This window comes from Aptenodytes forsteri, unplaced genomic scaffold, assembly GCF_000699145.1.
Source record: "Aptenodytes forsteri isolate BGI_AS27 unplaced genomic scaffold, ASM69914v1 Scaffold84, whole genome shotgun sequence".
Lineage (NCBI taxonomy): Eukaryota > Metazoa > Chordata > Aves > Sphenisciformes > Spheniscidae > Aptenodytes > Aptenodytes forsteri.
The window spans coordinates 612,114-625,457 of NW_008795492.1; the positions used below are offsets into that span (position 1 = coordinate 612,114).

The window sequence follows — 13,344 nt, forward strand, 5'->3', positions numbered from 1 at the left end:
TGATAAAGATATTGAACAAGACCGGCCCCAAAACTGAGCCCTGGGGAACACCACTCGTGACCAACTGGATTGAACTCCATTCACCACAACTCTCTGGGCCCGGCCGTCCAGCCAGTTTTTATGTTATGTTCCTTCTCGTTCCTGACAGTTCAACCCCAGTTTAAAGCGAATGGAATAATTTCTGTGAAGAGCGTTAACCTTTCTGGCTTTGTGTTTTGGTTTTTTGTTTGTTTGTTTTTCTCGTTTTGTTTTTGTCACAGTTGAATTTCCAGCAGTCCTGTTAAACACTTCAACAGGAGAGATCGAATCTGAATTCCACACATATGTCCAGCCCCAGGAGCATCCTATTCTCTCTGAATTTTGTACAGAACTAACTGGCATAACACAGGTAAAATTCCTATTTAGTATTACTTTACACCGTTGTAATTGCTATTTACTGTTTTTTTTTAAATATGCCTTTAAAGAGCTAAAGAGAAACAAAACTCAAATGAATTTCAGTGCATACTAACACGTGCATACTTCTTGTTCTGTTTCATAAAGAATCAAGTTGATGAAGGAGTCCCTCTAAACATTTGTTTATCACAGTTTTTGAAATGGATTCAAAAGATACAAAAGGAGAAGAAAATTATATTCAGTTCAGATATTCCAAGTCATTCTACTTCAGAGGCAAGACCTTGTACCTTTGTTACTTGGACAGGTAAATAAAATTTTCATTTGCTTTTTCTGTGGAATAATACACATTTAAAAATGAACATTTGGTGGTGCTAGTGAGATTGCGTCTTCACTTCTAGGAAGCCAAAATCCTGTTATTAGGTATTAAAGACGTGCAATATTGGGATAAGACTGAAAATATGAAATCCATTGAATCCTGATGTGTTCACTACATCTTTGTCGCCAGGGTCTGACATCGTTACATTTTTCTGCTTTACATAGAGTGAACTGCGTCACCATTCTTAATGTGTCTAAATGATTTAATGAGGTCTTTGAGATCTTTACCCATCATGAAGTCATTCTTTACTAACAGGCATTCACTTATCCTGATGTCCCATTGCAGCAACCATAGTGCTTTTCATGTACAAAGACTTCGTTAGCCTGTGCTAATGAAGCCTGTTAGCCTATGCTTCCTGTCCAGCAGTACAGGACACTACTAGGATGTTGATAGTATGTCCCCTCATGTAGATTTTGAGTCATGTTTATGTAGATTTTAGGCCAGTTCTTTAGCGACGGATTACTTGTGGTTTTTTTTCTGTGCAGACTGGGACCTGGGTGTGTGTTTGCAGTACGAGTGTAAAAGGAAGCAGCTGCGAAAACCCGACATTTTAAATTCCTGGATTGATCTCAAAGCAACATACAGGGTGAGAAGATTGATAGACTGTGAAACATTTATACCCATATTATCATCTCGAAGGCTAACTGTATCTGAGGTTACAAGCCAATATTGTATGTTCCAGTGACTAAAGTAACCCATTTGTTTTCTTTCCACATCGTTATCGCTCAGCAGCAAATTGCATGCCCTAGAACTGTGTGAATTTTAACAGAAATCTTAATGCTAGGAAAACAACCTGGTGTTACTGTTGATAAACGAATGATAATCCTAAGAGAATTTTTTGAGCTGCCTTTCCTTTCCTGACATCTTTTGCTCTGCTTGCTTCCGAACTTCCCTGGTTTTGTGTGCTCTTATTGCTGCTTTACATTGCTGCGCAGAAAATAGTCATCACCATCTGTTTAGAGGTACTTAAAGGTCTAGCGTGTGAACTGTACTTGGACCAGAAAGTATATGCTGAACAGCATGAGTAATACTGAAAAAATGAATGTATACTTTATTACACAGTCTACACTGCAATAGAGTTCTAACTTGGGGGCTAACAGCACCTAAGTGTACCTTCCCCTGTGTAGCCAAGGAAACCTTCAAAGGGTGACCCAGGAGCCTACCTTTCCTGACACTTGGAGCTTAGCCTCTTAACCTAGGTAGCAGAATTGGGTCTCTAAAGATAAACAGCGTGAATAGTCCCCCTTTCTTGTGATCAGATGAGATGCTGGGAGTCAGTAGCAATACTCACTTTTTCTCAGTTAAAAAGAATTTATACCTATGCCAATTAATGCCCATGCCTTTGCAATATGCAACAGTTTAAACATCTCAAGATATTATTTATAGTTGTATTCTTCAATGCTGCTCTGTTAAGGCCTTCATCAATGTAAGCCATAAAGTGCAAATGAATGACTCCAGAGCTAAGACAGAATTGATTAGTTTTAAGACTTGAGAGAAGGGATTCATGGTTCTTTCCATTCCAATTTGTAACAGGGTAAGTCACTTACTGTCTTATGCTTATTTATCCCAACTGTAAAATGAAGATACCCGATTTGCACAATTGCCTTGTGAAATTTATTATTCATAAGGTGATATTTCTGAAATGGTTTTCACTTCACCATGAAGAGGTTTTGAAATGCTTTGTGTTAAGCACCTGCGTTGTTTTCCTTAGGCCTTCTATAATAGGAAGCCTAAAGGGCTAAATGGTGCTTTGCAAGATTTGGGGATGGCTTTTGCAGGACGGGAACATTCTGGTAAGTACGATATGATGATCCTCATTTTAATATATATCTATTTTTTATAAAGCTAAATAGCTACTATTTAGCTTTAGTTAGCTAAACTAAAGCAGCTAGTAACAGCTAGTCATTAAATAGGACAGAACATTGCATAATAGTTACTACAAAAATATCAAAACAAGAAAGGCTAGATGCTTCAAAGATCAGAGTTTGTAATTTCTAACCTCATGTTTTATTTCTGAAATCTTTCCTAGTGCTATTGAGTGCATGTTCAACAAGATCGATCTCTGAATTGCTAGGGCGCAAAAGAAAAGAGGCAGAGGAAAAATTGATTTTACCTGATAGCTCTGGACAGCATATTAGTGTAAAAGAATACCAGCACAATATGAATTTATTTTACATGATCAATAAAACAGAGCAAGGATTTTAAAAATTGTGGATATATATTCAGCTCTATGGATTGGTCCTTAAGATGTTTCAGCACAGGAATTTTTTACTTCTGCTTCCCTTTTTTGAACTAGATAACCATATGTCAGAGTTCTGTGAAGCCCTGTCATTTATGTAAGGCTTCCCTAGATGACATTTTTCCTCCAATAAGAACTATCCCCAGTAGTAGTTTAAAAAGAAGACATTAATATGACCGTACTTTTGAAGGGTTGGATGATTCTCGGAATACTGCCCGTCTTGCTTGGAGGCTGATTTGTGATGGATGTGTGCTGAAGGTTACTAAATCTTTGGATAAGGTTGGTAACTACTCCATATCTTCCCTTCTACTTGCTTTGTAGCCTGGAATACAGATGAAAAGTGAGCTATTCAAATAATAAACCCAACATCTTGACTATGAATTGAACAGAACATCCCTAGGCTGACACGCTTATTTATTTTATGCATTGATTCCTAAAACTCCTGGGTATTCACTTTCCAAAATCCCCTTTTGTTTACGGACTCCCTAGGCACATCTGAAGAATAATTTAATTTCCAGAACACCGACTATAAACTTCACTGACAAGACTCCACTGGGAGGTAACAGCAGACCTGAAACTAGATCTAGAGATGGAACTTGTGAAACAAACTCTCTGGCTGAGACAAACCACAACGGTATTGCTGGAATTAAGATAAATTCTAATGTGCAAACTGAAGAACAACAACAGACCACTTGCATTGATTCCTCTGCAGATGTCCACGTTGTAACCAGGACCAAGTTACAGGCTCAAGCCCAAAGCTCTTTAGCAGCATCTACTGACAGATTTCTTGTTCCTCTTGAACAGGCACAGCAATCTCACAGTACTGTATCGACAGGCATGCAGCAAGGATTGAGCAATGGGCAACCTCTGAGTACAGCCAGATACAGCCTTCCAGTACATGGATCAGGACTAGTGCTCGTCTCCACTACCATCTCCTCTGTTAATATCTCCAATGAGGATATCAGTACTAGTTCTGATTGCTTACCTCTGTTGACTGACTGGGAAGATGTCGCTTTAATACCAGAATCTCAATACGAACAAAATTCAGACTGTGTTCAATTCAAAGAAGACTCAAGTACAGATATTTTAACAGTGTTTGAAGAGAAAACAATTTCGAAACAATCGGCTGTGATAAGTTCAGATAATCAAAGTTTGGAGAAAACCGTAGTACCTGTGGAACCTCTGAAATCTATTGTTTACAAAGGTCCTGATACTACTGTCTATGATGTAGGAACAGTACAAAGGCAGACTTCAAATTTTTCAGCTTTTAAGTTACCATCTGCAAAGGTAAATGCTATTTCTACACAATCAGCATTAATTGGAAATTGTTCTACTCCTTCAGAGGTTCCTAAAAGAAAGCCATCTAGTCCAAAAACGTTCCCACCAGCAAAAAAACAGTCTTTTGCAATATATCATGAGAAAACTGCATCTTTTGATCATTCCTTACCTTTAAGAAGTTCAAATATGCCCAAAGTGTCTCCTGCTGTTCTGAACTCCACAGTCAATTTGAATCAGTCTGCAAGGGCTGTGAAAAATGGAAACCCAACTCCCCCTCTGTGTAACTGTGGTCGAAGAGCTAAAAAACTGTGTGTGTCAAATGCTGGTCCAAATCATGGCAAAGCATTTTTTTGTTGTCCTGTTGGCAAGCATGAAGGTAGTAAGAAAGGCTGTGGATACTTCAAGTGGGAATATGTGCTTCTAAAAGAGAAATCTAAGGGTCTCACCCTAAACGCAGATGCTTTGACCTCTCTTGGAACTTACGCCAGAAATTTAGGAAATTCTTCCAACAAAAAATATATTTGTCTTAGACCCTCTATGAGAACTTGAAAATTAATACTTTTTTTTGTCTGAATCTTGAACTCAGTAAGTTTATCCTGCTTAATATAATCAGGACAGTCAAATGATGTCAGATATATGTTCTGAGAATGGGACAAAAATGATACTACTTAGTTAACATAGATAGAAATGGAAATTACTCAAGCATACAAAAATATCAATGTATCATAAAGTATCCCGTTAATGAAGTGTGAGAGAACAGATAAAACTATTAAGTGCTAAAATTACAGTACGAGCAGCTGTTGCTACAAATCTTAAATTTCTGCTTTATCATGTTTTTTAAATTCTTTACTAGTCCAGCCTTAAAGAACATTTTAATGATACAGATTTTATTTACACTTTTTTCTAAATATACTTGTAATGATTATAACTAACTTCTAAAAATGTACTTAGAAGTTGTCGCACTTATAAAAGTGATTCTTGAAGCAAGTGTTCTCTTAAACTCTTACTGTTTTTTTATCCTTTAAATTAAATAACAATAAAGATAAAATGCTGGTGACACTTCATTAAATACTTTATTTAACACACATCACTTATTGCGCTCTTGACTACATGAGTTTCCCATTTCATTTGTATCGGTCTGCCTGGTTTTGTACTATTAGCTATTAGTGTAGCACCTGGGACAGCCAAATGCTGGGAATCAGGTAAGAATTTATTCAAACCTAAACTAAGAAGGCTATAGTATAATGTCTTTTACTCTATGTTACTGTGTAAATCTGCAATATCTTAGTTTGTAAAAAAAATCCTATAAAAAAGCAACAAGTACTTCTAATCTTTTCTCCACTCCTTCTGGCGCAGTTCATTTCTTCTGATCTTCCCACTAATAGTTTTTGGCAACTGTTGAACAAACTCCATCTATTGGAAAAGGGAGGAAATTGCAATACAAAATGAGATACAATTTACCTAAATTTTTACTTTTTCTTAACTTCAGTGGCATAGGCTTATAAGCCACGTAACAGCTTATACCCCCTGTCTTACGTTAGTGAAAATTGTTTGGGTAGTTGAGCACTTACCTTCCTAGGATACTTGTATGGAGCAGTAACTTTCTTAACATGGTCTTGTAGCTCTTTCATCATTTTTTCTGGATCATGTGAAGCATAGTCAGGTGTTAAAACAACAAAGGCTTTCACTACCTAAAGAAGTTATGGCAGCAGTGGTTTAAATGCCAATGAAACAGTATTTCACAACAGTAAGATGTGAAACTTTAACCAAACATTTGCTGACAAACTGTCGAGTAATGTACAGGGCAGGTACAGAAAGCTTTGCCAAAGTCTGTGGGTGCTCACTATTGGTCTGGACTGTGCAGGCAGTTTATATACATTTAATAAAGATGAAAAACTTAAGTATATGAATGACAGGGAAAGCTTCAAATGGTGCGTTTGTTACATTGGATTTAGGGCAATTGCTTTGGTCAGTTTTTTTCCCGTGTGGATTCTCCAGTGTCTGATACAGTAAAAATGCCAACTTGAATTTATTCAGTTTTAATTTAAAAGAGAAAAAAAAATAATCCCTGCATAGACAAATGCCTTGGAAGTTGGGCTTTGTTAGCTCTGGCATGCACAAAGCTATTTAAATATACAAGCTTGTTTAACTTGTTTACCTCTCCTCTGATGGGGTCTGGACTGCTGACAACTGCTGATTCCACCACTGCAGGATGCTCTACTAGGGCACTTTCTACTTCAAATGGTCCAATACGGTATCTTTAAAACAGAGGAAAGGGTTTTTAGTTGTATTTGATAACATGTAAACATAACTTCACATCTGAATCATCTGTGTTATTCGAGTTTAATGATTTATTGTTAATCAGTCTTAAGTTACCCAGCAGAATTAATGACGTCATCAGCTCTTCCAACAAACCAGAAGTATCCATCCTCATCCATAATCCCCCTGTCTCCAGTGACATAAAAATCCCCACGTATTGTTGCCTCTGTCTTCTCTGGATCATCCTAGGAAATATTAAATTGCATTTTACATGAAAACTACCTGAAAAATGCATGAAATTGCATTCTAACATATTTAGCATATAAGTTATGGTACAGTCAAATATTCAAAAATTTCAGCTTTTCAGACTGGTCCATACTGTGGTCGTGGGACATTAATAATAGAGAATTATTAATTCACCATTACTAAGCTACAAAGCTAGACATAAAATTCATAAATTGCAATAAATGAATGAAGTTTCACTACTTGTGATTAACTTAAAATTTTAATCATTATATATTATGCCCCACCACTGAAGGTTGCAAAAATATGTAGGCTTATGGAACTGAGAATTTGCTTTTAGGTGATTACCCCTTAATGATTTCTTCCTTTGTATTTCTAGCATCTTCCTATCCTGAGATATTTTTTTTCCACTCCCAGAAAAATTTTGGCTCAGCACAGCGCAATTAATAAGTGCTCTTTCTACAGCAAATGCAACTGACTTTTGCAAGAATTTTTCTAGGCAGTATGCATGGTGGTCTTTTTCCACATGCTCCGTACTGCTCAGAAGACCTGATTATAGGCTGATACTATCCATAAAATTTAATAAGGTTTCCTGGTGTCAGAACTGAAAGCACTATGCATTTGTTCTACTGGTTGTTGGAGTGAAAATTCTAACCAACATGGGAAAAAAACCTGAAAAATGTTGCTGTGCATGAAACACTCCATGAAGCTCAAATCTGGAGGGAAGGGATTTGTACAGTGTCCTACTTCTCAGATGGGGGCTCTAGCCCCGAGGCGAAAGAGTATTTTGGGATTAGGTAGCCCGTCAAACATTTCCCTTTTTATTAAGGAAGTAACAATCAAAAGAAAGTGGATTTTAACTTGCTAGGCGGAACAATCTCGTCGAACACTTAATTGTTTGTATAAGTAGACCAAGCATCTGCAGGAAAAAAATGGAAATCCCTCTTTCCTCCCCACAGGTTTTCAGACTGGTAAGCAGAGTATATGTAAATGAAATGGGGCATCAGATTCCTTGTGACAGAGATTTAACAGGATATCTACTTTAACTGTAGAAATATTCTTACAGCATAGCAAGTAAAAAGAAAAAGCGATCCCGTAGGTTTTACTCTGATGGCAATATCTCCTTCTTTTCCAGGAGGCAGAATATTACTGTGTTCATCTATGATCTAAAAATAAACAAAACACAGTTTTATCATCTTGGAGCCAAATTAAAGAGCATTACGTTAAGATTATAGAATCTTGGTGCGCATGTAAAATACATAAAGTATTTTTTTTATTGGGAAATGATTTGAAGCAGTAGGGGGTCTTGCTCTGACAACTGAAGTATAGGATTATTACTAATCCACTGTACTTCGCACTTTGTCTTTTATCTGAGGAATGCCAAGTACTATGCAATCATGTAATGAAGTTAGTAAGACCCCAGGGAGGATCATAAGAAATGGGGCGGGAAAACTTAAGAACTGAAAGGAAGATACTAAAAATCTTAACCCATATTGCAAATTGATCTGGTGCTAGAATCTGCTTCAGCAGTTTTGTTATCACCAGGAAACAACATTCACTCCCACTCTTCCTTAACTCAGCAATTTAATTTCTATCATTGCCTTAACATTTGATATCTTACAGTCAGTTAACAGTGGGTTGTCATCTATGTTGGTGAGGAAGGTGCAACAGGGAAGTCCAATTGCTTATTTTGCATGTTCAGTTTAGGGCAGTAACATGCACTTCTTCACTCTTTCATTCACTGCTGAATGCTGAATGCTGTACATGGTACAACTCCGTGTTAGAGCTTTCAAACCTCTTCAATGGAAAGTGATTATGCAAGAGAGAGAGAGACTGAGTCACCAGAGGTACGATACCTTGACATCATACCCTGGAGACGGCTTTCCCATAGAGCCAGGTTTGATTTTCATTCCCTTAAAATTTCCACAGATCAGCACCTGTAACAAGTGGTGTTGGGTTTGGGGTTTTTTTTTAAATTAAACTGTGGCTTGTATATTCAATTTAGTTTAGGTTTAAAACACTCAGCTAATATTGTGTATTTCTATCAGAAATACTAATTGTCTTCATTATAATCATATATCCAATGATTAAACATCTAGAAATAAACTATGTCCTCAGAATCATGCCCACAGCTCCAAATAATGTGAGTGAGTGCTCTAAAGATAGATTCTAAAGCAGAATTTGGAATGCAGTAATGAGGAATATACCCCTTTTGTGTTAGTTCCCAATCCAAAGCCCACAGGAATGAAAAACAGTCCTTGGATTTTGGGTGAAGCTGTTATGATTGTTCTATGACTTACAAAAACTACAGTTTTCCAGTGTTGCTTATTGCAATTGACTTTTCCCCTAAAAGTCACAATCGGGTATAATAATTTTAATCACTTTTTCTTATCAACCTGAATGGAATTTATTGCTGTATCTGTAAAGCATGCATTTTTACATTTGTAAAGCAGAACATACTGTTTCTGTCTGTCCATAGCCTTCATGAATATCCAGCCCAGTCTGCGCTTTCCATTCTTCCATCACGTCAGGGTTGATTGGCTCCCCAGCACTCACACAGTGCCGCAGGCTTTTGAATGTATAGCTTAGAGGGAAAGAGAAAACAAATAATTTGCAGTCATCTATCTGCTATGCCCCATTCACTACTGTATTCCTGTATTGTGGGGTTCTTTCTACATAAGAAGAGAATTTTTACCGAGTCCTATTCATTCCATTTGAACTGTATAGTGTTAAACAAAAACAAATCTGAAAAAAAAAATGGTGAAGCTACCCCTAAATCTTTATTCTGACTTTGTTCTTAATACTTAAGATTCAAAATGTTGAGAAATACATGATCTGAGTTACTGTTATGCCATTGTAAATTTGGAATAAAATCAAGGTGAGATGAGCATTTGGTCTACTGTTTTGATCAAATACACCAACAATACCAACATACTCTGCTTTTGCTTACCAGGACAGTTTATGTTGCACAAACATTCGATAGGCAGTTGGAGGAGAACAGAAGACGGTTATGGGAAATCTTGACAGACTCTAGAGAATTTAGAATTAAAAAAAAAAGTAAATTTTGCCAATATACTGAAACCTGTGAGGTCCCATCTTCATTGTAAGAGATAATGTAACTATCTCTGCATCCAGCTTACGAAACACACGAACAGAACGTTAAGTGTTCTAAAAGCAGTTAGCTCTGTACTTGCCAACACCAACACACAGCAGTTACATTTAATTAGTTTCTTCTCCAAAACAGAATCTACATCATTTTACAATTAGTTCAACACACCAAAGTTTTTTGCTCTTGAAAGCTTTACAGTTTCTCTTGCAGAATTTCTTCATAATTGCAGTTTAAGTAGAAAACAAGTGAAACCAGAAGGCTACTTTTTTAGATGCTCTGTAGGTGTACAACTGACAGTGTTCTTCAACATATCCTAATATTAACTAGCGATTTCCAGCCATCTAATTAATACGGATATGATGAGAAAGTCGTTCCATGTAAAATGAAACATGGTAGTCTTTTTCTTATGATGAAGAGTTGTGTGTGGAGGATGTAAGAGAATATAATGTTGGTGCCTTTTGTTAAAGAAATTCAACCTTGCTGCCTTCTTCACTCCTTAACGTTGAATTACATGGTGCAGACAACCGAAATTCTCATTCATCTGTTATTGTCACTTATTTTGATAATAACACCAAAGTACTCCACAAATCCCAGAACAATTTTTTGTGTACTTCACTTTTAGGCCTAATAATGGATGTTTGCAGGTTTGTACAGTCGAATCCAGAGCAGAGAATACGATGAAACTCTTTGGATGTCAAATATGCTTTTGTTTTGGGGTACATATCTGCAGCACTCACTACTTAACTAATCAGTTGGTTACCGCCTGGTGAAAGTTATAACTGTGCTGCGTGCTGCCCCTGTGCAGCGCCAGGGGAAATGAAAACCTGGGCAAGACCAGCCAGAGAGAATAGTGCTGTTTGTTGCTGGGCTCTCCTCACTTACCTCAAAGACAATGCTTGGGTCGAAGTGTGGCATCTTATGTACAAATACACATGCCCCTTGAATCCATGGTGAAAAAATGCTGCTCCAAGCTGACTTTGCCCAGCCCGTGTCCGATGTATTCCAAAATATATCTGAGGAAGTCAAGTCCAGCCAGTACCTGGTAACACAAGGAAACGGTCCACAGTTTCTATTTGGCAGGAATAAGGCAAATATTAAAATATCAACAAGAGATGTGCCAACTATCACTGGTTGTCTTGGGTAAATGCCAATTAGAAAAGGCTGAATTTCTGAGCAGGAGTAAGTCACAGTATAGTGAGGATGTCATCACGATAGACTGATGTTGCATTTTTCTAAGGGAAAAATTATACTGACGGACAAGCTAACACCACCTCAGAACATGGTGTTGTATGAATATGTATGAGACTGCTGGGGTTTTGTTGAACTCTTTTTTAGGGATGAGGATTTTTTTTGTTTACTTACTTCTAGTTTGGTATTTTCTGATTTGTTATTATTTGCCTGTTAGAGTGAAGTGCACTGCCATATCAGTTTTATAAACAACATTGCTTTATAAATTTAAAGATTCTGAACTATCAGCATTTTGTTCCTGCAGCAGCTGTGTGTAATCCAGACACACATGATTTCAGAAGCCTAACAGACCCATGTTTTTTTCCCTTTTATGGTACAGACTTCATAAACTTGTGCTGATCAGTTCATGGGCAATCTATTAACTATATACAATGAAGAATTTACCAAAAGTTAGAGAAAATGTGAAAAAGAAGTTAGTGACTATATGACTGCTACATTCTCTATAAGATAAGGCAGCTGGACTCAAACTGCTTTGTTTTACGGAAAAAAAACCCCACTTTTTTGGGATATAAAACAACTGCTCTTTTTTGAACTATTGAAACAAAACCTTCTGGTAAAAATCTTGTGTTTTTCTTCCTTCTGCTATGTGACCAGCTACAGAAATATGTCTGAATTAAAGTGGTATCTGTACCTTCCACTTACTGTGAGGCCAATACCATAGCTGCTGTGGGAATGTTCAGTCATTTTTGGAGATCCTGTAGTTCCACTGGTAAAATAGATGGCCATTGGATCTTGACACTTTGTTGTCACACAGTGGTGATCAGAAGGAGCATTTCTTAAAATAAGCAAAATTATGAACAAAGTGATTTGAAAGTGTGACTTACACATTTTTGAAAATATTTAACCAAAATAACTGTAGCAATCAAAAGTGTCATAAACACTGATATTTTTCCACTGTGCAGTCCTAAAAGGGTGAAAATATATTGGTATGTGCCAACATTTCCTATTCAAAACAAACCACTGTGCTTTTCTTTCATTATTGCTGTGGTGCTTTCACAGCAGTATTTACTCACTTCAGGAGATCTTTAAAGTTCAGCCATCCTTCCCTGTGGCCCTCTGACACAAGCAACTTGAATTTCAGAGACTGGCATTCAGCCCCAACTAAGTCTACAGCTGGTGCCACAGAATCATCAGTGATGATGCACTTTGCCTTGGATTTCTGTAGTCGATGAAGAATGTCCTTTGCTGTCAATTGCTGTGTGCCAGGAATCAGGACAGTTCCTAAAGGGAAGGAAGGGGAATGGAAAAACAGTCTCAACATTTAAGAATAACACCTGTACCTACAAGCAGACTTCAGCTTACTTTGTTCTTTTGAGTGGGACAGAGATGTACTAGAAGCAGCACTTGGCCCTACATTTGTAAATATACTGATTGCTTTGATGGATTAAATGCTATGTGAGGATTAGCACAAGTTAGCAAATACTATATGGATCATGGGACAGTAAAATAAACAGAATAACTTTCCTTGTTCTGAAAACACTGCCCCTCAAACAAGTCTCTGGATTTGACTTCTTTAATGGTAAACACAGCCGTTGCCTCACAAGGTATATGCTAGTGTTTGTGAGGCACCAAGACATTCTGGGTTGTAAATACTGGGAAGCTGAGTATTTAACAGATCCCACGGGGAACATGTGAAACACTTCGTTAAGTGTGGGCTAATTTCACTGCAAGTTAGCAAGAGAGTGCATTTGTGACGTGTCACAAGTGCTGGAAAGAGGAGAATGACAGAGGCACATGGACTCGCAGGATTTCCTTAACAGCTAGAGCATGCACAAAAGTCCTCAAAGTACCACGAAGAAAAAACTTGGCATGAAGAATGTTTTTGACCAGCATGACACTAGTTCATCCTCATTAGCATGTTGGTAGTTCTGAGTGCATTAAATAGCAAGGATTGGTTTAAGTTGCAGACGACACCAAGTTGGGTGGGAGTGTTGATCTGCTCGAGGGTAGGACGGCCCTGCAGATGGACCTGGACAGGCTGGATCGATGGGCCGAGGCCAACTGTATGAGGTTCAACAAGGCCAAGTGCCAGGTCCTGCATTTCGGCCACAACAACCCCATGCAGCACTACAGGCTTGGGGAAGAGTGGCTGGAAAGCTGCCTGGCGGAAAAGGACCTGGGGGTGCTGGTCGACAGCCGGCTGAACATGAGCCGGCAGTGTGCCCAGGCGGCCAAGAAGGCCAATGGCATCCTGGCCTG

The 13,344-nt window shown here is 37.9% G+C and overlaps 2 protein-coding genes across 2 annotated transcripts in view; one reads left to right on the top strand and one right to left on the bottom strand.

Annotated features, from left to right (window-relative positions):
• The window catches only part of ERI2 (ERI1 exoribonuclease family member 2), a 7,420-nt gene extending 2,585 nt beyond the window's left edge, over positions 1-4,835 (top strand). The window contains exons 2-7 of the mRNA XM_019472657.1: positions 261-388; positions 541-697; positions 1,255-1,355; positions 2,481-2,562; positions 3,199-3,287; positions 3,498-4,835. Coding sequence (XP_019328202.1) covers positions 261-388; positions 541-697; positions 1,255-1,355; positions 2,481-2,562; positions 3,199-3,287; positions 3,498-4,835 — 1,895 coding nt within the window. The remainder of the gene's footprint in view (positions 1-260; positions 389-540; positions 698-1,254; positions 1,356-2,480; positions 2,563-3,198; positions 3,288-3,497) is intronic.
• A 533-nt stretch (positions 4,836-5,368) lies between these two features.
• Positions 5,369-13,344, bottom strand: part of LOC103900843 (acyl-coenzyme A synthetase ACSM3, mitochondrial) — an 11,733-nt gene continuing 3,757 nt past the window's right edge. Inside the window, exons 4-14 of the mRNA XM_009281617.2 lie at positions 12,159-12,366; positions 11,777-11,920; positions 10,780-10,936; positions 9,739-9,818; positions 9,249-9,372; positions 8,645-8,725; positions 7,853-7,954; positions 6,663-6,790; positions 6,445-6,544; positions 5,858-5,977; positions 5,369-5,699 (exon numbers count right to left, since the gene is read on the bottom strand). Of these exons, the coding sequence (XP_009279892.1) occupies positions 5,613-5,699; positions 5,858-5,977; positions 6,445-6,544; positions 6,663-6,790; positions 7,853-7,954; positions 8,645-8,725; positions 9,249-9,372; positions 9,739-9,818; positions 10,780-10,936; positions 11,777-11,920; positions 12,159-12,366 (1,331 nt within the window). The 3' untranslated portion in view covers positions 5,369-5,612. The remainder of the gene's footprint in view (positions 5,700-5,857; positions 5,978-6,444; positions 6,545-6,662; positions 6,791-7,852; positions 7,955-8,644; positions 8,726-9,248; positions 9,373-9,738; positions 9,819-10,779; positions 10,937-11,776; positions 11,921-12,158; positions 12,367-13,344) is intronic.